At 28.9% G+C, this 21,191-nt stretch overlaps 4 protein-coding genes across 7 annotated transcripts; 2 read left to right on the forward strand and 2 right to left on the reverse strand.

Moving 5' to 3' along the window:
- Positions 1-1,030: 1,030 nt before the first annotated feature.
- LOC100168677 (pleckstrin homology domain-containing family F member 2) lies at positions 1,031-3,390 on the forward strand. The gene is made up of 8 exons (XM_001945818.4): positions 1,031-1,291; positions 1,371-1,435; positions 1,559-1,696; positions 1,755-1,818; positions 1,916-2,148; positions 2,222-2,390; positions 2,458-2,543; positions 2,612-3,390. The coding sequence occupies exons 1-8, from the start codon at positions 1,276-1,278 to the stop codon at positions 2,624-2,626; spliced, it is 786 nt and encodes a 261-aa protein (XP_001945853.1). The 5' UTR covers positions 1,031-1,275; the 3' UTR covers positions 2,627-3,390.
- On the reverse strand, positions 3,193-6,423 carry LOC100159789. The gene is made up of 2 exons (XM_001945762.5): positions 5,329-6,423; positions 3,193-3,518 (listed from the first exon to the last, which is right to left on the reverse strand). The coding sequence occupies exons 1-2, from the start codon at positions 6,245-6,247 to the stop codon at positions 3,346-3,348; spliced, it is 1,092 nt and encodes a 363-aa protein (XP_001945797.2). The 5' UTR covers positions 6,248-6,423; the 3' UTR covers positions 3,193-3,345.
- Positions 6,424-6,586: 163 nt separating this feature from the next.
- Positions 6,587-13,208, forward strand: LOC100161836. 2 transcript variants are annotated; one of them, XM_001945709.5, is made up of 22 exons: positions 6,587-6,804; positions 6,951-7,059; positions 7,133-7,198; positions 7,669-8,012; positions 8,075-8,237; positions 8,323-8,602; positions 8,671-8,808; positions 8,868-8,958; positions 9,056-9,329; positions 9,971-10,182; positions 10,247-10,441; positions 10,508-10,633; positions 10,685-10,815; positions 10,895-11,020; positions 11,081-11,391; positions 11,459-11,600; positions 11,679-11,812; positions 11,868-12,061; positions 12,125-12,260; positions 12,390-12,536; positions 12,590-12,763; positions 12,951-13,208. In XM_001945709.5, exons 2-21 carry the CDS (start codon positions 6,979-6,981, stop codon positions 12,740-12,742), a joined length of 3,444 nt encoding a protein of 1,147 aa, XP_001945744.2. In that variant the 5' UTR covers positions 6,587-6,804; positions 6,951-6,978; the 3' UTR covers positions 12,743-12,763; positions 12,951-13,208. The 2 variants fall into 2 exon arrangements, with proteins under 2 accessions (XP_001945744.2, XP_029343075.1); XM_029487215.1 differs by lacking the exons at positions 6,587-6,804; positions 6,951-7,059; positions 7,133-7,198 and having other exon boundaries at positions 7,673-7,796; positions 7,865-8,012; positions 12,590-13,208.
- Positions 12,358-16,144, reverse strand: LOC100163895 (UDP-glucose 4-epimerase). 3 transcript variants are annotated; one of them, XM_016808198.2, is made up of 7 exons: positions 15,629-16,130; positions 13,950-14,240; positions 13,632-13,812; positions 13,478-13,566; positions 12,937-13,129; positions 12,744-12,872; positions 12,358-12,677 (listed from the first exon to the last, which is right to left on the reverse strand). In XM_016808198.2, the coding sequence occupies exons 1-6, from the start codon at positions 15,866-15,868 to the stop codon at positions 12,781-12,783; spliced, it is 1,086 nt and encodes a 361-aa protein (XP_016663687.1). In that variant the 5' UTR covers positions 15,869-16,130; the 3' UTR covers positions 12,358-12,677; positions 12,744-12,780. The 3 variants fall into 3 exon arrangements, with proteins under 3 accessions (XP_016663687.1, XP_016663688.1, XP_001950131.1); XM_016808199.2 differs by lacking the exon at positions 12,358-12,677 and having other exon boundaries at positions 12,683-12,872; positions 15,629-15,957; positions 16,025-16,144; XM_001950096.5 differs by lacking the exon at positions 12,358-12,677 and having other exon boundaries at positions 12,683-12,872.
- Positions 16,145-21,191: the final 5,047 nt, after the last annotated feature.

Raw genomic sequence — 21,191 nt, forward strand, 5'->3', positions numbered from 1 at the left:
TAGGAAAATTGATAAAATATTTACTTCTGTCATACTATTTATTAGGTAAGACTTAATACTTAATAAAAACTTGAGTTCAGGTGTACCTATAGCAGTTGATACAGGCAAAGTACAAAATATTTTAAAGAGTTCATGAATATTTGGATAAAACTTTTTATCAAAAACATCTAAAGCATGTAATCCAGAGGTGAATAAAATGTTTTCAATCTCTAAAAATAAACCCGTGCCCTTTGATAAATCTACAGTCTTCATGGTAATTTTGTTTATTTACCGACTATTTATCGGGTTTATTATAAATACTCACCATGCATGAAAAATAATTTGCGGAAAATTCAAAAATATAGTTACCATACCACCATAAATGTATATGTTTTTATTTTCCGATATTTATGTCACGAACGACAAGTGGCATATAGTAGGTAGGTACCTATAACAAATTACCACGGCTAGAATATTTAGAAAACAGCTATACCTACTTAAAACTTAAAAGTAGTATCCTATTGAGAAATACAGTAAATAATTAAACTTAACTTTACAAAAAAAAAAGGTCAAGGGGGGGATCTATCTCCCAAATCCCCCCCTCGTAAATACGCCACTGGGTAGGTACTATGTAGGTACAAACCACAAGGTACCCATATTATTATATTAAGTGGGTAAACAATCTAAAATATATCATCTTGCGACGGACGGTAGGTAACAACTTGTCAATATTTATTATTTACTTTAATCTTATAAGTTATTATTTTTATTTTTATAAAAAGTATAATATTATACCTAATATAGAATAATATTAAATAAATAACGAATATACCTAAGTATGTAGAAATTTTTTTTTTAAAATATTTTATTATTAATATATTAAATAATAAATATATTTCGTAACAATATTAAATAAGTGGTGTACAACTTGAAAGTTGTAACACGGTGATTGTGTAAACACTAAACAGCAAAAGCATACGATAATAATGTTATGTTATTATTCTGTGCGATGTGTGAATACAAAATGTGAAACGACTATGACGTCAAAATGATAAGAATTTGATAAATATTGTGATGTTGATTGTGAGTTATGACACGGACCTTATTGTTTTAAAAATCGTTAACTGGTTAGGACTGTTGAGAAGTATTACATTTTTTTTGTTGAAATTACTTCCTTTTATAGTTACCGTTGTAGGCCTTGAATAGTATTAATTTGTTTTTTATTACTAATTATCTGTTATCATATTATTGGCTATATTGGCCCATCTCACAGGGGATTGCAACAGTGTTCAAACAATGGTGGACCGATTAGGTGAGTAATATATTATTATTTTATATTTTATTATGGAATTAACTAACATTTCTATGCAAATAAATATTTTAATTTTTAGTAAATAGTGAGGCAAATGCCCGTCGCATTACTATGGTCGAAAGTTGTTTCGGTAGCTCAGGACAAGTAAGTGAAATTCCTTTTTCCTACTGAGTCTTTGACGAAAAAATGATATTTTGTGAATAACGTTACACATACTTGGTTAGAGTATTATATTTCACTGATACATTCCTTCATTTATTATTGCAGCCTTTAGCTGTTCCCGGGCGTGTTTTAGTTGGTGAAGGTGTACTGACAAAAATTTGTCGAAAAAAACCAAAACCCAGACAATTCTTTCTGTTCAACGACATTCTAGTATATGGAAATATACTTATTAACAAAAAAAAAGTAAATATTGCTAACAGCATTGTAGCTATATACTAAAGTTTATATATATTTGTTCTAGTATAACAAACAGCATGTTATACCATTAGAAGAAGTAAAATTGGAATCTTTGCAAGATGAAGGGCGTAAGTTATGATTACAATTACCAAGTGTTTTCTAGCTAATAATCATTATTCATTAACATTTTAATTAAATTATCATTATATGTATCCTAATGTTAAGAGTTAAGAAATGGATGGTTAATTCGAACGGCGTCCAAGTCATTTGCTGTTTATGCAGCCACTTCAACAGAAAAACAAGAATGGATGGCACACATTAATAAATGTATTGAAGATTTGTTAAGAAAGAGTGGTAAAAAAGCTGTTGAAGTCCATGCAGCGGTATGGGTTCCGGATTCTGAAGCCAATGTTTGCATGCATTGTAAAAAGACTCAGTTCACAGTCCTCAATCGAAGAGTAACTGCACTATGAAAAATAATTTTATATATTATATATTTATTTTAAATTCTAATTTATATGTTGGTTTCAGCATCATTGTCGTAGCTGTGGTACAGTAGTGTGTGGTCCATGTTCTAGTAAACGGTTTTTATTACCAAATCAGTCGACTAAACAATTGCGCGTCTGCCTTAATTGTTTCGATAAACTATCTAGAGATAAAGCACAACAAAACAGTACTAACCTCAATTATCTTAGAAACTGTATGTTTGTATTATTATATAACCTATTGAAAATCTTTTTATCTCAATAATTCACTCTAATTTATAGCTTTAAAAGATCGCAGTGAATCTTCTGGTGATGATGATTCTGATGATGATGACAATTTTGTCCCATCAACTACAACACCAGAGCAAGTATGTACCTGATAAAATTACTATTAGTATTTTTCTACTTATCATAATTTTTTTTTTTTAATTTACAGCCAAAGTTTTACTGATTTTACCATCTACATGAGTACTTTCTTTGTTTTACTAACATTTTCTATGAAGTTTGTTATTCATGGAATTATTTGATTTGACAAGAGTTTAATCATAATTGTTTGTATTTTTGTAAAAGCATATTTTAACTTTATAAAATAATGCAAATTGAATCCATAGATCTATTATTTTATATAATGCGTAAAATCCGAATTATGTATTTGTGATATACCTTGTTAATAGTATTGTTAAGTTGTCCTTATCAATATTAAGTTAATCAATGTCTTGTTAATATTAAATATTAGTCTATTATATTTATTTACAATCAAAGTATTTTTTTCTGATAATAATTTATTTTTACAATGAAAGAGACCAAATAATATTATTCACTTGGGTCAATAATATTTAAGAATTTATACATAAGTCAATTTTTAATATTTGAATGGGATGGATTTAGTTTTATTACTTTTTAATTATAACTATTAATTATAATCATATTCTCTAACTCGTTTTTATGTATTTTTTCTGTAATTAAACTACCCACTGTTATTAAAAAGAAAACCTAAAGAATTAAATAATCACAGTATTACAGTTAGTGTTACCATTTAAAATATTGTTTTTTATTACTAATATTATGTAACATATTATAACTAGCATAATTTCAAATATAAAACAATATAATATTATTATTTGGTTTTAAACAAAACAAAAAAATTGTATTGGAAAATACCATACTAATTTAAAACATAAGTTTAAATATAATTGCAGTCACTTCCTTGTTGATTTTTTGTTGATGTTTATTGTTGAGCACCATGTGAATTAAACGTGATTGCTGTGCTTGTGGTAATGGTACATTGAGTTCAATAGAGTGTTTCATAATTTCTTTGCATTGGCGAACATTTCCTAATGTGTCTAAAATATAAATAAAAACATATATATATATTTTTTAAATCAATACTGACTGAATAATAATTTTTAAATTTTTCATGCCAATACTACTTTGATATTATCAAAATATACTTGTACAAATGAAATGTAAAATTAATAATTATTAATGTTTTTTTTTTCTATGAACATTTATTTGATTTTAACAATAAAATATTTTTGAATTAAATTGTTGTTATTTTGTATGATAAAAACTAAATTTTTTAAATAAGATCATAATTCATAAGTATGGCGACCAAACTTTATACTAAAATTAAAAAATATGCTACTGTTCTTTATTTCAATGTCTGAATGAACATTATATGTGTATCGAAATTAAACATCAAATCATTAATCAACTTAAATTTCATTACCTAATTCATACTTTAAATACTGATTTTGTATTTCTAACAGATATCACTCTGATATTTGATAATACATCTTCCTGTCAAAGTTATGATGACCTAATTATCTTGAGTCATGACTCATTGGCCACTGTAATCATTCATATTAACTCTCCTATTATTTATTAACCTTATAGTCACCATTATTAAAGTAATTTTAACAAACTAACACATAAAATGCCTGCTCGAATGCCTGTTAATGAAATAATTTGGAGCGAGTACAAACAATGAAAAGTATATATTTTATCAATGGGCCTATAAATAGTATTTAGAAGTAACATATTATTGTATTGTAGTTATGAACTTAGTTTTTAACACCTTTTTTCTACAACAACAATTTTTTTGTCGACAATCAACAAGTTTTATTGAATTAAATACTTATTTTATTTTTATTTTAAATAGTATGAATATATTAATACTATAGTTTATACTGTTTTTAATAGACACAGGGCTGGAAATCAATCATTGTTTTGGAATTTACTCACTTTTAGTCAATTATTTAGAAAATGAGTCTCTTATGTCAATTATTTTTCAAATTTGACTAAATTTAAATTATTTATTGCTAAGTGTTGGTACATATAGGTACATAAATAAAAAATAAATATTAATACCTAGATTTTTATTTTATTTTGTCAAAAAAAAATCTGGGAATTTAAGCCACAGTCATTATTTCATCGATATTATTTTCCCACGGGTTTGTATTGTTAACAATAGGGTATAACTTATAGCTTATAACCACCCAATAAGGGACAAACTCAAGGTGTTAAAATTAAAACTAAAATGTTACATATATTTAAAATTTTAATAAACAATGGCGGCACCGCGGAAGTAATGCGAAAGCAATTCCCGCGGCGTCGTCGAATTCAAATTGAAAAAAAAGGGTATAACTTATATAAGTCACATTTTTTAAATAGCTTTAACCACTTCCAGCCCTCTAGATGACAAAAATAATTTAGGTAGGTATTCAATAATATATACCTAGGCACCTACCTATAATATATTATTTGTAATAAAAATATTAGGGATGGGCCGATACTAAAACTGATACTCGATATCGGCCGATATTGGTGGTATCGGGTTTATCAGTATCGGTTTTTTTTTAAAACCGATATTTGAACCGATACCAAAAAAAAAAAAACCAAATCTATCAGCATAATAGCATAGATTATAAATTGTAATAGTTAAATGTAAAATTATAATATTATTTCGGGTGATAGTATCGGTGATATTTCAATATCGGTTCATTGTTTATGCTGAAAATGTTGGTTTTCAAATATATCGGTTATTGGTTTTTTATCGGTTGCATATATCGGAATATTGGGTATCGGTAAAAAGAGGTATCGGCCCAAGCCTAAAAAATATGTATAAATTATAAATATACCAAATATACTCACAATAATACTCAAACAGGGACCTTAAAATCCATTGATAAGGTTCCATTCGTTTATGTTTTAATAAAATTATCATTATCCTTTGAACACATTCAACTTTATGCGTTTTTAACATTTTTCTTGTAAGGGATGGTATAAGGTATTGTATATTTTCTATTAGATTAGTATTTTGACTTAGTAATTTTTCCGCTTCTAGGTTGTCATTAAATAGTTCACTTAAAAATAAATATTTCCATAGGATGCACATTGGATGATAATCCCCATACCTGGCAACTATCGAGTTGACAAAATTTGAAACCATAACTACTGATGCAACACCATGTGATTTTACTATAGTATGAATGATAGGGTCTAATACATGATTTACTTTTGTGGACTCTATAGGATAGAATGTCTCAAAAATTTTAAACATACTATGCAAATTACCATTCGCCCAATACGCTTCTGCAAAATTCATTTGTAATTCAGATTTCTTAATACAATTTCCATACTTTTCATTGAGTCTTTCAATTAATACTAATCCATTAATTTTGCCATGTTTTGTCATTGTTAATCTGAATTGATTTAATGCACTTTCACTGACTCGAGAATACCCATCAAGGCATTGCTGTAGGTATGTGGTCAGATGGTCTGGATCATCGCAGAGTTCAAATACAGATTCTGATTTGACTCTTGACAGTTTATAGTTGGTAGAGACAAAATTGTCTGATTTCCATTTCATCATATTTTCTATAATGAGACTATTAGTAAATGAATCCATTGCATCGTGGTGGTAGTTGCAAATTGGTTTTTCAGATTTGTGTGCATTGCCCTTCACAGAATATGTGTTTTTGTTTGAAGCCAAATTTAAGTTTACTAAGCTTTTTGGTGTTCCACACTTTGAACAAACATTAAAGAGTAACATATTACGCAATCTAAACATCTAACCGTCTAATAAAGTACCTAAGTAGGTACTTCAAAAATTCTTAAGACATAATCGTATTCAGTTTAAAAAAAAAAAAACATAGAAAATAATTAATTATCATACGACAATTGTGTCTAAAAAGTAACGACTAACGACGACTATAACATAACAAGTAACGACATTAGACAGAAAATCTAAAAACGATTTCCATTAATAATAAATTAGAAATTACATTCAATTAGGCAACTACTTTATTTTCAAAGCATAAGATATTGAGATGTGATAACGTTGTTATCAATTACGTTTTATCGTGCTATTTCAATCTGTGGTGCTAACGTGCTATCGTTATTGAGGGCAGTAGCACACTAGCACCAGAATAATTCTGTGTTAGTAGTTTTGGCAGTTGTGAATTTGTGATACCATTTGTTGATTGTTAATTCTGTGGATGAATCCACAAATATTATTTAAATAATATAACAGATAATATGAATATCTGTGGTTGAATCATACTTGAATCTTCTGCAACATCCGCATACAACAAATACTTGAACGTTGATTAAGTATTTACGTATTAGGTATTTACTATTTAGATAATGTACTTTAGATTTTATTTGCAAAGTTGTAACTTGATATTGAATCTTTATTCTTTATTCGGTTGCCAATTGTAAGCTGTAAGTTATTGATGTATTGTTGTTATGTGCAATTATTTTTCAATATTTAGACTCGTGTAGAGATTGTTTTGTTGTAACATGCAAAAAAATCTTACGATGGACACTGTGGCTGAGATCAAACGAAAAATAGACTCTGGATATACAATTTCAGTAACCGCTGTAAATATAACTCAATGATCATTGTTTATTAAGATTTGAATACATTTCTAATACAAATTTAATTTATTTCTAGGCGATGGACAATCTAGTTAATGTGATTAAAACTAAAATCAAAGGACACCGTTCTGACATGACAAATGTAATTATTCATTTTATTTTATTTCTTGTTTTATTCTCAGTAATGTACCAATCTTAAATTTACATGCATCTACGTGGTGCTGTTCCATATTTTTTAAATGGAGTGCATACATTTAATGATTACAGGTTAAACTTTTCATGACTATACTTCTTTCCAAATAAGAACGTACCGGGGGGTAAACAGTTTCTGACCAGATGCGCACATCTCCCACTTAAAGGCATAGGTAGTAACCGATGGAAGGGAAAAATGTGCGCAGAACCGGTGCGTTCTTATTTGGAAAGAAGTATAGGTACTTAAGTGTTAAGAGTGATATCCAGATGTATAGTTAATTCTCGGTAACTAAGAGGAAAAAATATTGAGTTATTAGATATCATAAATCAATTAAATGTTATATGAGTTACAGAGAGTTGATTGTATTATATACAGTTAAGACTTTTGAAAACAATTTCACTTATTTCACATTATTATAGATTCCTGAAATGTTACTCCTTCAAGAGTATTGTTGTCATCAAAATCCAATCATCTGTACTACAGCATTAAGAGCCTTGTGCACATTTATGACATCTAATAACTATCAAAATCAATTGCTAATTGACTGGTTAGTCGTCCTAAATCCTCAAATTAAATGTAGAACTGGATTTATACAAGAAATATTTGAATTAATAGTTTTTGGGTTGAAAAATAAAGAAAATACTAACAGTAACAACATCAACACTCTGGTTGACATTCTAATAAAAATAATGGATGAAAGTATTGAAGATTGGCATGCAATTTTGTTTCATATGAAAATCAGTACACATTTTGATGATCATGAGTAATAAATTATTTTAACTAATTTTGTGTTTATTATATCTACATTTCAAATTATTGTTTTAGGTTTATTACTGGCTGGTTGAATGTTACAAAACGATTATTTAAATTCATTTTTTTGTCTCAAACATCCTCAAATCATCGTACTTTGTTTGTCCGACTGTTTGTGGAAATACTCAACTGTGCATCTGATTATGATTTATTATTTGAAATTTATTCTTGGCTACAGGTAAAATATATGTCAATATTGGGAATTTATTATTATATGTATTATCATAATATTTTTATTACAATTTGATTATTATTTATTACAGGTTGATAATCTAGATGACATTCTATTTTTAAACAATTTTTTAGGAGAATTTTGTGACACAATCCCTGATACACTACATGAAACAAAATACAATTTATGTTTGTGTGTAATTCAAACATCAATTCAACTTATTGCACATGGTTTCGATCCAACATCCACGTTCCAACGCTTGAATAGTCTTTTGATATTATGTCCTTGTGCATCTGATGTTTTATTGTTATGTTGTTCCAGAATTCTAAGTTTATGCTCTTCAAAATTTGTACTCAAAACTATTGACTTCTGTAATATACACTTGTATTGTAATTTCCTCTTTAATTTTTATTTTACATACAATTTTATTTATTATTAGGTTTGAATGTCGTTGAAAAATATGGATGCCATAAAATTATTGCTCAGAGTGTCATAGCAAGTATCTTACAATGGAATCATACTAAATTAATTTATGATGACAAAATGACTATGATTTTGTCAACTTTTAACTCTAATCGTAAGTTTTTAATTTACATTTTATGAAAATTTGTACAACTTAAATTTTTCTATTTTTAGTTGCTATATCCAGGGTATGTGCTAAAAATCATAAATTATTTCCATTTTTATCAAGTGATTCATTTTTAATTACATCATACTCACTTATCAAGTAAGATACTTTATTAGCACATTTATGTTACTTTGTTGATTGTATTTTAGAAAATAAATGGTAAAATAATTTAATAATTAATGGTTTCTATTTTCAGACTATGTCCAGAATTTAATAACAAACAATTTATCTCAAAATGGTTGTCTGAGATTAATCTTACCAGTGATTTATTAGATGATACTCTTTTTAATTTATATTTGGCTGGTCTTTACTTAAGTAAAATCTGTGATCGCTTTCAACAACAAATTGTATTAAAGTTATTGAATAAACAGTATTTGTTGCCATTAATTTCATATGCTTTGGATCTAGAAATAAGTCATTATGGTCGTTTTGATTTAATGAAAGTCATACCTACCGCAGCTTGTTTACCGGTTAGTTAATTATTTTTGTATAGTAATAAATAATAATAATCAAATTTATATTTGAACTACTTAAACTGAAAAATATTTACCACCAACAACTCATGATATTACCATTAAGTATTAAGTAATAATAATAATAATCTTTCATTAGAAAAGAAATATTATGTAAATTCATAATTATTAAGTTTCTATTTTCAAATTACCATTGATCAAAAAATTAATTTCAATTTTCTTTAACATTTTTACAATTTTAATAATTTTATCAGTAGTTTTGAAAAAGTTGTTAAATAAAACAAGCATTGGGAGCTGGGTGTTTGTTATTTTACAATTTTTAATTGTAAAACAACGACGACTATATGACGTTACAAAACAATAGTTAGCAGACCCGTCTGACCTTGGTAAAGGAAGTCTATAAAAAGTTCCTGATTAATAATTATAATTGAATTGAAATAAGATTGAAATGTATGTTTTTTTTTCACCTAAAATATCTACGGTTTAAATTGTATTAATTCTTACTTAGCGGTGTAAAATATTACTTTGTAGTTTGTAATATAAATAATAACTTAGTTACAGACATTGTTTGCTATTACACTTTTCTAAGACATTGTGTATAGCCTTACACTTAACATATTTATTTTCTATTTTTATAGGAAAACATTTCACTGGTAATAAGTTTTATAAAACGTCTAGAAAATAGCAACGATGAAGCACTGAATAAATTAAGCATCGATATGTATTATGACTTATGGATAACAGAAGTTAGATGTTACAGATTCTTATTGTATTGTTTATCAAAAGATAAACCAGGTTGGCAGTGGAATGTTGTTAAATCATATACTATTAGAAAAATGGTCAAATCAAAGTAAAAAATAATTATTAAAAACTAGTAAAGATATTTACTGTAAAAACTATATTTTATTCATTAGTCCTAATTCAGATTTGGTGTCTGTTTTGAAACAAATGCTTGGATTTTACATAAAACACTCTATGTACTTGCCATTGAAATTTACACTGGAATCTTTAGTAGATTTGTGTCTTGCCGAGTATATGAATCCAGAATCTCTTTTAAAAGTGATTGATAAAACTATTTTAGACATTCACCATCCTTCTGTTATACCTAGGTATTATTTTATTTATTTGAGTAAAATTAAATTAAAATGTGATGTTTATTTTTTTATTTTGTACAGCTATTGTAATTTATTAATGGTGTTATGTAACCAAACAACAGAAAATGAAAAACGCAGTGAATTTTTCAAAAAATTATGGTCTTTGGTATTACACACTAATGATAGTACTGTTAAATGTGCTCTTAAGTAAGTTTAAATCCCTTAAACTTTTATAAAATGTTAATTTAAATGTTTTAGGTCTTTATCCAACACAGATTTAGAAATCATGCCTCTCAATGTTCTACCTAAAACATTTCAAAGTTATCCGAAAGTTGTGACACAGTTGGAGGATTCAGAAAAATTAGATTTATTTAATGGACCTATACCAGGTGACAGTTTCATTATTTTTTCATCACTCATTCAATCAATTTTTTTCTTTTTTAGTAATAAAATATTTTGTAATTATAGGAGAGTGTTGGATAAAATTTCTTCAAAATATTAACAAATCCTTTATCAATGAAGCTCAAATGATGTTATCAGTTTGGCTTGGACGAGAATTGGAAAAAAATGTCATAATAAGAGTCCAATCAGACCGTTAGAATTATAATAGATTATTGTTATTTGTTATGCTGTTTATTGAATGTTTATTTGCAGATGAACCAAAACATTTAAAGCATCTTTCCGATCATAGCATTGCCCGAGGATTAATGTCATTTATTGTTCCAAAACGAAAACAAATGTTGGATGTTGATGAAGATACCAAAGTGACTTGTTTAGCTGTCATTAATGGTGCTGATAAACCAATGTATCCATTTGATTGGGGTTTCTTAGAAAAATATATGACTGAAGGGCCCAATAGCAAGCTTTGGAAAGAGTCAGTTATATTAATTGCAAAGCAATCAACAAAATCTACTTCAGCATTTCGACTTCTATATAAGTGCTATGATCACCACTCAAATTTAGATGTAAATTTCATGTTGTTGAATTTTTTTCTATTTTTTTTCTTATCAATATATTGAATAAATTTTCTAGACAAATCAAATTAAATTACTGGTTACAACATTATATAAAGTTTCCAATATTATTTTTCATGATTTACAAAAGAAATTTGTGACAGATGTAATTAATGGAATTTTAAATAACATACATGAAACATATTCTAACAGCAATTTAGGTATAGTTCTATTACAATTTTATTGCATCAATGTTTTTCCTGTTTTTGTATGTTTATGATATTTTACATATTTTGTAGATGTTGACTTGCTATGTCATTTTTTATCAGAATTTAAACAAATATTACAAAGTCCCCAAACAAATATGGAAAATGTACACTTTGTTTGCAATATTTTACAAAATATATGGTGTACAATCAATTTGGAAAATAAGGTATCTTTGCATATTTTAAAATAAGATCCAAAATATTTATTTTGATTAATTTTAGGAAATACTTTATGCGTTCCTTGGTTGCTGCATAGCCATGCCAACTGAAATACTAAAAAACTTAAGACCTTATCCTGTTCAAGAATCAATGCTATCAAAGTTTGTAATTCTTTGCTGTGCACAGAATTTTATTTCTAGTAACACATCTTTTGATTCACTGAATGAATGTATTCAAGCATGCAATCAATTTTCCAAGTAAAGTATTTTCATTATAGCTCTGATAGACATATTTTAAAGTTATATATATTTTTTTTTTAGAAATTACAAATTTTTGTATGATACGGCTATTGAAGTCTTTAAACTCAAGATGTTTATTCCATATCATCATGAGTTTATAGCTAATTTCATGATTTATCTAACCAGTTTCACAAAGAAAACAAATACCTTGACAAATGTTGGTATTGTTAATTTATTAAAAATGTTTTATTTATCAATTATCATTAATTTTCGTAGCATAATTTTGTTTTGTGTAGATTAAATTAAACAAAAAATTTATCTCAGTGTTTTTAACTGTTTATTTTAGGATTTATTGGATGTATTGTGCTCAATTTTCATTAATCTCATAGTCACCTTATCAGGATATGGCAGTGTAAGTTTCACAAATAACAAGAAACTAAATTGTTCAGTGTTTCCTGTAGCTTTAGCAACATATTCTAAAAATACATCGCAGGTAAGAATAATGTATTTACTTTGTTTTTCATTATTAAAGTTATTGTCTTATAGTCTTCTAGGATTATTGAATGGCTTAAAACTATGATATCCATTTCTTCTTTGCCAGAAGAATATTCTAAACTGTTCTACTGTTGTTTAGCTGCGTTTAAAAATGACAAATGTTTATTAGTATGGACAAACAGAAAAAAAATCATATTACACTGACCATTGTTCAATAAACTAAAGGTAATTTTAATATTAATTTAATGTCCATCTGTTTTTCCATTCATACTTGCTGTATCACTTGACTTGTAACCATTTGGATTCATGGTTTGCCATTTCCAAAAGTCTTTACCTAAAATAATTAATAAGTTTAATGTATGTAAATATGTTATTAATAATTGACTATATTAACTTACACATATCTTCTAAGGTATATTTAGCTGTCCAACCGAGATCAACTTTTGCAAAATCACAATTGGCATACATTGATTCTATGTCACCATATCGGCGTGCTTCAATTGTGTATGGTATTTTGACACCTGTTACTTTTTCAAAGGTTTTTACAAAATCCAATACAGAAGTTCCTTGTCCACTTCCTAAGTTATAAATCTAAGACCATTAATATAATTAACATACAATAATGATAAATGCATTTCAATAAATTATATATATGTATTTTAAACTACAATCATAATGATCTTATTATTAATTTATAATTATTTTTCCTCGTGTTAACCACGTCCTAATAAATAAAATATGATTTTTTTTTTTTATTTGATAGTTAGGTTATATAAAATAAGTACAATTCATAATATATTTTGTAAAAATCCAACTTATTGATATTTATAAATACACTTCATTATAGTCTATCATGAAGATTTGTATACATCAAACATAAAATCAAATAAGTAGTGAGAATTGTATACAAATAATACCATAATTATAGACTATAGTTACCTGTAAATGAGCATGCTTTGATTGTAGTTTTTTTAAAGCTGCCACATGTCCTTCGGCCAAGTCCATTACATGAACATAATCTCTTATGCCTGTGAACAAGGAAATGTATGAAAAAACAGTGTTCATTGTTGTATGACGTATAAATTATGTTTACCGGTGCCATCAGGGGTTGCATAATCTCCACCGTAGATTGACAACTTGGGCTTTTTCCCCAACGCCACTTGTGCTATGTACGGCATTAGGTTTGAAAAATTTGTCGTTGGGTCTTCTCCAATCAATCCCGATGAATGCGCTCCTACCGGATTAAAGTACCTCAGGCTCACGATGTTCCATCTCTTTTTGCACAAAATACAAAAAAAATCGAAACGTTTCATTGGGGACGATAAATCAACAAAGCGCAGACCAGTTGTATAGGTAATACAATTCATAAGGATAGGTAACTATTATTATTGGTAAATCTGTAGGTATTTACTTGCTCGGAGTTTACGACGTCCCTGAGTATCTCTTCGATGAAATATTTCGTGCGGCCGTACACATTGGTGACATTGCCAATTGGGTGACTTTCGGTTATGGGCAAAGACGACGGGTTCCCGTAAACGGTACACGAGCTGGAGAATACTAGCTGGTAACATCCGTGAGAGGCCATCACTTCCAAAAGATTCATTGCGCCTATTATGTTGTTCTTGTAATACATGAGTGGCTGTTTCATGGATTCGCCGACCGATTTCACTGCAGCAAAGTGTATAACACAGTCGAATGTATGCTACAACATACAGTTCGTAAAAATCACATACCTAATAAACGATGGTGTAAATGTGTAATAATAACATAATATAAGTAGGTATAGATACTGTCAGTTTTCGTTTAATGTTATTAAATCCGGAGTGAATTAGGCATTGCGTATCTACCACTTATCATGAATACATATAGGTAGTGCCGAATTAACCTAGTACAAGCAAATCAAGCGTTGAAAATCAAGGCCTTCAAAAGACTTCAGTCCGTAGGATTTTTTTTTTTATTGAGAAAATTGATTTCATATATTTGCACCCTAAGCAAGTTTAATCATAAAATAACTGTTACCTATTTAAAAAATATATTCCATGATTATGACCTATGTGCCACCGCCGAATCGCCTGTCGTTGATACTCGTCTAACGTCTAAATAATAGTAATTGCAGCTTCTTTTTTTTTATCTTTAGAATTAATTATACAACATATTACAATACACTGCAGTTTTTCATATGGAAAAGCTAGAAAAAAAAAATAATTTGATATTATGTATAGTTGAAAAAGACAGACAAGTGGACAGTTGCAGCGGTGACAGTGACTAATTTTATAATAAATATAATAGGTAGGTAGGTACATATTATATTTTAATATTTACCTATAGGCTATAATTTAAAAATGTATTAGACAAATTAAATGTTTTCAATTTGACACAATTGTCGATTATGTATTAAATATTGTTAAGGTTAATGTAAATATTTATAAAAAAAAATTGTTAATCATGAAATTGTTTTAATTTATAGTTCAGAATCATGGCTGAGATATTGGATTGGTGTATACCTTATTTTGCTCTTTATGGCCATTAGGCTCGTCTGACTTATTTCCTTAAGGCCCGCGAAGCACTTAATCCGGCACTAGGTATAGGCAAAAGTTTATCCTCAAAGATAATAAAATATTAAATTCGTGATATTATATAGGTAAATTTGTGATTTGTCTTAGGTGCACGTACGCATTGGTGGAAATCGGGAAGGCCTATATACAGTCTTTCAAGGCACCCTAAAAACTTAACAATAATAGTAATATTTTCGTTTATGAATATTGAATATTGTCCAAAATGTCAATAGAAAAGTAGTTATTGTATATCTATTTAGAATATTTTCTCAGTAATAGTGGTAAATATTTTGGCAGGAAAAAATGCCTTATTTCCCTCTTATTACTTGCGTGGACGGCAGCTAGGATGTCTATATGTCATTGATTTAAAAATCGAAGTGTTTGCTTTTGCTGCATACAGGTACCTACTGAATGTTTTGAGTAAAGGAAAATAATTTCCTAAAATAATAATATTTTCGTGGGTCAAGATATTCTGGCGCTAAATGCGCGCGCCTCTTTATTAATAATAACGTATAATAAAGTATTATTATTGTACTTTGTCGAAAACGCCGTCCAGCTGTTGGATGTCCAACAGGTCGCACTTGTAAAAGGTGATTTCCTTGCCGGTAATGCGGCGCACCCGATCCAGACTGGCGGCGGTCTGCTCCTTGCCGACACTGTTTGCGAAGTTGTCGATGGCCACCACGTCGTAGCCGGCTTCCAGCAGCGATAGTACGCAATGGCTGCCGATGTATCCCGCGCCGCCCGTGACGAAAACCGTCTTGATGTCCGCCATGGTAGGTATCTATTTTCTACCTATAAATCGTGTGCATGCAGCGTCCTCGCTGAAGGATTTCGCAGATTTTCGTGGTATGGTCGAGCGAACTGCAAACGATTGTCACGAGAATATTACTACAGACGTGCGGTCTTTAATATAATATTATCGCCTTACACTCGTGCGCGGAGCGCGTTTGATATGATTATTTTTATTTCCGATCGGAGGATCGTGAGAGGAGAGAGCGACCTGCTTCACGCACGCCGCACTATAGAGTGACGTATATATATGTACCTACTATACTACCGCATACGTTGGTACGTATATTTAATTCGAACGTCGGATAGTATCGTCCTTGGCCTTGGACTCGTACGACCGACGAAGAAGATCCGAACCGCAGTGGGGACACGATTTATAATAATATATACAGAGTGGTTCTTCTCATATTATCAACTACTGTTAGCCATTTTATATTCTTAAATATAAAATATTTTGAAACATTTTGTGTTGCACCCACATGTAGTAATAACTTTGTTAGATATTATATAACAAAAAAAATATATTAGTAAAAACCCATAAAGTCAGTAATAAATTAATGTCTGATTCTTGAAAGAAGAATCATACTGTATAACGAGTAGTTTACGCGTTTACCAGTAAATAGGTTTGTATGGTAGTAAAATGGTATATAACTGCAGTTACCAGCTACCTATATAATGATGATTGGCGATTCATGTGTCGAGCTTATACCTAACTGGTTTCCAATTTACGCCACGCGATCATTGCAAATTATTACCCATCCTACCTATCTACCACATTATTTTTTGTTTATGTTGCCGAATGATATACCATAATATACCTATATTACCTACACAGGCGATGTGTGCCATTTATTATGTATTATAATATAATTTAAACACGTATAGGTATGTAGTTATGTTAATAACTATTATGCTCTTTGGAAATTATATTAAAATTTTGATGACATTTAACACCACTATACGCTACTACAGTTACCTATACCTACTATATGAGTATACCTATAATGTTTCCTACCTACGTTACCTTCCAACTTGTCTTGTTTGCTATTACGTCGGTATCGTCAAAATGTACCTTTTTTATATATATATTATAATAATATGCTGTTATACCCCGTGTAATGTGTTAAATGATAATATTATGTGATTTTTTTTTAAATATATACTTACATAAGAATTTTTTTTACGTTTAGCAATAAGTATAGGTAATAACTAAAATCAAAAATTATTAAAATTACGATGATGTCTGAAAGTCACCATAATATAATATTCAGTGTAGTTATAAAATAATATCATACCTATATATGTATATTATATTTTCAAAATAATAGCCTCGACATCTAAGCCATTGGCTGACAAATTATTTATTTGAGTACCTATATAATATTATTATCAATATTTATAATATTATACATTTATACCTAATATTCGAAATTTTCAAGTAGGTCCTATACTTAAGGAACATATTTTTAATTTTCAATTCACTTTTATGATTAAGTATAGATAATATTGAATATTATTTTAATGGATAAACGCAAAAGTCATATTTTTGCTTGAATAAAATATGATAGCAAGTGATGTCTTAACTAAAATGAAGTTAGTTTTTATTTGAATATACGATCATCTAAAGTTACTGAAGATGGCTTCTTCAAATATAACAAAGATGATATGATGTAAGAAACACGTCATCACTCAGTAACAGTGCCGCAACTAGCGGGGGGACTGGGGGTGCGTAGTACCCCCAAATGGGCCTCCTTTCCACTTAAGTGGGGCCCCCACAAAACACAAAATGCCTTTAAGAAGGCCCCCACAGTAAAATGTGCACTAGGGCCCCAAAGCCTAGTTGCAGCACTGCTCAGTAACCTTATAAATTTAAATTATACTACCTATACCTACCTACCTATAATGATCAGGGTTAGGATATTTTAATTAACTGAAAAATATACATTGTTAGATCCCTTTCTTTTGTTCAAACTTTTGAGTAGATAGGAACTATAGTTAGTAGTACCTAACCTACAGTGATTTAAATTGTAAAGTTCGTCATGTTAAAATTATATAGGACGACCACTTTTTGTTTCCATATTATTATTATTGCCCGAAGACTGCATGTAAATGTGTCACGCCACAATTATGTTGACATGAAATACATGAAAATGAGACAGAATTTTCTATAATAATGCGTGGGTACCTATGGTGGTGTGAAGAAATTCATTAAAGCATACCCGTGTACCTCATCGCTATTTAATTATAAACTTTATAAATAAACGATTTCATGATATATTGTAGATCTTATAACTCATATGATTTAATATTTTTTGAAAACCTTCTGGATAAAGACGATCTGCATCTTAGATATCGTATAACTTTTGAGCATTTTATTGGTCAAAAAATGTTTTACCATAAGTAATAAAATGTACCTACAAAAGTAGCTTTTTTGATGTTGATAAAAATCCATAATATTAATTATATTTGCCTACACAAACATTGAAAAAATCCATCTTTTAGAATAATCATTGATTATAAATACCTAGCAATAATAGTAATAAATAGGTAGTGTTATTTAAGAATAACGGTCGTCGACAAAACATCGTTATATGGTATTCGGGTCACATAGTATCGATAGCCGATGCCCTGATGACTACTAGAAGGAAAATATTGATTGATTTAAGGTTATTTTTTTAATATAGCAATTCAAGACGATATTAATATGCAAATATATAATACAATTTGAGGTGGGTTGATTTGATACAAGTAGAGTGTAAAAAAAGGCCTTAATAGACTTGAAGCGAATGGATAATATAAACTATACAAAGGAGCGTTACAATTAATTAAAATATTCGAATACCGTACTGGCGGTAATTTGAATTCGTAAAATATTTGGAAATGAAGAGAGGAATTTTTAGACCAACATTAATGAATTTATGTTAAATATTATTTTGTAGCAGCTGAATATTTATGGTTTCCGTGCGTGTAGGTATAACCACCACATATATCTAATGTATATAATAATATAATGTATCATAAATAAATTCGGAGTTTTTAGGATTTAGAACTATACACCTAGGTAAACATTATATTATAGTATAAATCCCATTGTCGAATGTCATATATTATTAATTATTATAAATAATAATTTATGCACACCCATACTATTAATTGACGGACAAACAGTCGTGTGTGTATCGACAATAAAAAAATAAAAATAACACATTTTTAATGAATGCGTTGACACGTCGATTAATATGTTGCAAAATATTAAAAAAAAATTTTCTAGTATGTACGCTGTACCTATACACGTCGTGTTTACGAAATAGACGCGTCATAAATATTATGCAAATGGTTTTATTCGATTTAATATATATTTCGACACGCGCGTGCATATAATATGATACAATATCATTTTAAAAAACCAGCTAGTTATTATTTAATAATTTTAATTAAAACGATCGAAAGTCTATACTCTATACGATCAAGCGTGGGTAGAATCCGTTGGTTTTGCAAACATCGTGCGACATGAGTGTTGAACTTATTCATAAACTATAAAGTATAAATAAGAGCAGGGGTGCAATTTCAATAAAAACACGGGAGGTGCTGAAAACCTTTTATTTTTTCATAATACCTTATGGTTATAATTTATAGATACCCGCTGGCTGTAACTCGTGCACTCGTACAATACCCATTCAACAATAACATATTTGGTATTGACCTAATGTTAGTGATGCTAAGCACACCAAAGCCCAGTGGCAGGGGCTTAAATAATGTGTCCCCTGACGGCTGACACACTTTGTGTCCCCTGAAAATCAAAGTGTGTCCCCTGAATGACAAAGATGTGTCCCAAGTTTTATAACCTGTTTTTAGTTTTGTAGAAATAACGAACATTAATCATTTAATATTTTAATTTACTAGTTACCTATTCTGTTAACTTAAGTTTATTACCTACTTATTTTATTTCTATAATATGGACAAGTTTGTTATAAAAAAATAATAACTGATAATGAGTCAATTCAAAGTAATTAGGTACCTACCTGCCTTAGTATAAAATATTTAAATTATTCTATGCTGTGTCTATTGAAATACAATATTGCTTACTGTAATACCTACTGAAAAGTTAACTGGAAAGTGCATTTCGTAATTCTCGTAATTTTTTGAATATTGTTATAATATTATATAATCAGGTATATTTTCTATAGAATATTATAAATATTTATGATTGTTTATTTTAAGTCTAAAATATGTTAAAATAATATTAAAAAAATTTGGGGGGGGGCAGAGTGGGCATTTTCCCCCCCTCGTCATTAACGGGCTGGGTGTAGGCTTGTTTTGGGCCTTCACATATAAGGCTATAATAGGTTATTTATTTTTCCTCTCCACATAATATGTATTAATTATTTTTTCATTGTTATCTCTAAAAAAATAGGTATTATTTATGCCTAAGATAGAATAACCTATCAGAAGGCTACTTGTGTTGAAATAAAAATGTAATGTAGTTGTTAGCGAGTGGTTTTTTTTTCAGTTTTATTATGGTTAAAAATTACCCCCCTCTCAAAAACTGAATTTAAATGAATAAAAATAAAAATTTAAGAACAAACATAGTAGTATATTCATCATATATTAGAATATTAGATTATTAAATGGAAAATATAAAGATTGTTATGTTCGAGCGTAGCGAGAAAAAAAACTCTTATAATAATTATTATATTACAACAAATTATATTAGTCTGCTGAATTTTTTATTTGCCTAACTAACTATAGTTGTTAGCATACCTTTCAAAAAGTTGAAATGTCGCCTCTGAATTAAACAGTGGCGTATTTTTAGGAATTTCGATAAGGGGGGGGGGGTATGAAATATATAATAATAGGTACACTCAATAAATACGAATATAATATACATTTTTAAAGTCCTCTTACTTGTTGAGTTTAGTGTGGATCGAAGTGAAATAAGAATTAACACAAATTGTATAGTAACTAATAGCATTTATTATAAATTCATATTAACGACAATCCCGTGTTTAATACGATAAACAAAGAAAATAGTTTTAATACAAAATCCTGTTTTCTATTTTTTTGGATACTTAGTTCATCGATAAGCTTATCTGGCATGATTATTGTATTGACCGGTGATATGCAAATAAAGCCAACACATTAAGAGGACGCTACACCCGTATGTGTTGTCTCCGTCTTACACAAGCACGACATAGCAAATTGTCGTTCACTATTCTCAATAGTGTGCAAGTGTGCTGTTGGTTTTGATAGGATGAAATGACCTATTATCAAACTTTTAGTTAAGAACATTATCTGGGTCTTAGCGT

This window comes from Acyrthosiphon pisum, chromosome A1 (genome assembly GCF_005508785.2).
Source record: "Acyrthosiphon pisum isolate AL4f chromosome A1, pea_aphid_22Mar2018_4r6ur, whole genome shotgun sequence".
Lineage (NCBI taxonomy): Eukaryota > Metazoa > Arthropoda > Insecta > Hemiptera > Aphididae > Acyrthosiphon > Acyrthosiphon pisum.

Excerpts from the sequence above, each read along its gene's own strand:
- LOC100168677 (XM_001945818.4), top strand. Across the intron at positions 1,697-1,754 it reads TACTTATTAACAAAAAAAAA|TATAACAAACAGCATGTTAT; the intron begins GTAAATATTGCT and ends TATTTGTTCTAG. Across the intron at positions 2,391-2,457 it reads CCTCAATTATCTTAGAAACT|CTTTAAAAGATCGCAGTGAA; the intron begins GTATGTTTGTAT and ends TCTAATTTATAG.
- LOC100163895 (XM_016808198.2), bottom strand. The coding sequence starts at position 15,868 with ATGGCGGACATCAAGACGGTTTTCGTCACGGGCGGCGCGGGATACATC. Across the intron at positions 14,241-15,628 it reads TGGACGGCGTTTTCGACAAA|CATACATTCGACTGTGTTAT; the intron begins GTACAATAATAA and ends TGTATGTTGTAG. Across the intron at positions 13,130-13,477 it reads CAAAGCATGCTCATTTACAG|ATTTATAACTTAGGAAGTGG; the intron begins GTAACTATAGTC and ends TAATGGTCTTAG.
- LOC100159789 (XM_001945762.5), bottom strand. The coding sequence starts at position 6,247 with ATGTTTAGATTGCGTAATATGTTACTCTTTAATGTTTGTTCAAAGTGT. Across the intron at positions 3,519-5,328 it reads GTCCCTGTTTGAGTATTATT|ACACATTAGGAAATGTTCGC; the intron begins GTGAGTATATTT and ends TTTATATTTTAG.
- LOC100161836 (XM_001945709.5), top strand. The coding sequence starts at position 6,979 with ATGCAAAAAAATCTTACGATGGACACTGTGGCTGAGATCAAACGAAAA. Across the intron at positions 8,809-8,867 it reads GTCAACTTTTAACTCTAATC|TTGCTATATCCAGGGTATGT; the intron begins GTAAGTTTTTAA and ends TTCTATTTTTAG. Across the intron at positions 12,537-12,589 it reads ATTCTAAAAATACATCGCAG|TCTTCTAGGATTATTGAATG; the intron begins GTAAGAATAATG and ends ATTGTCTTATAG.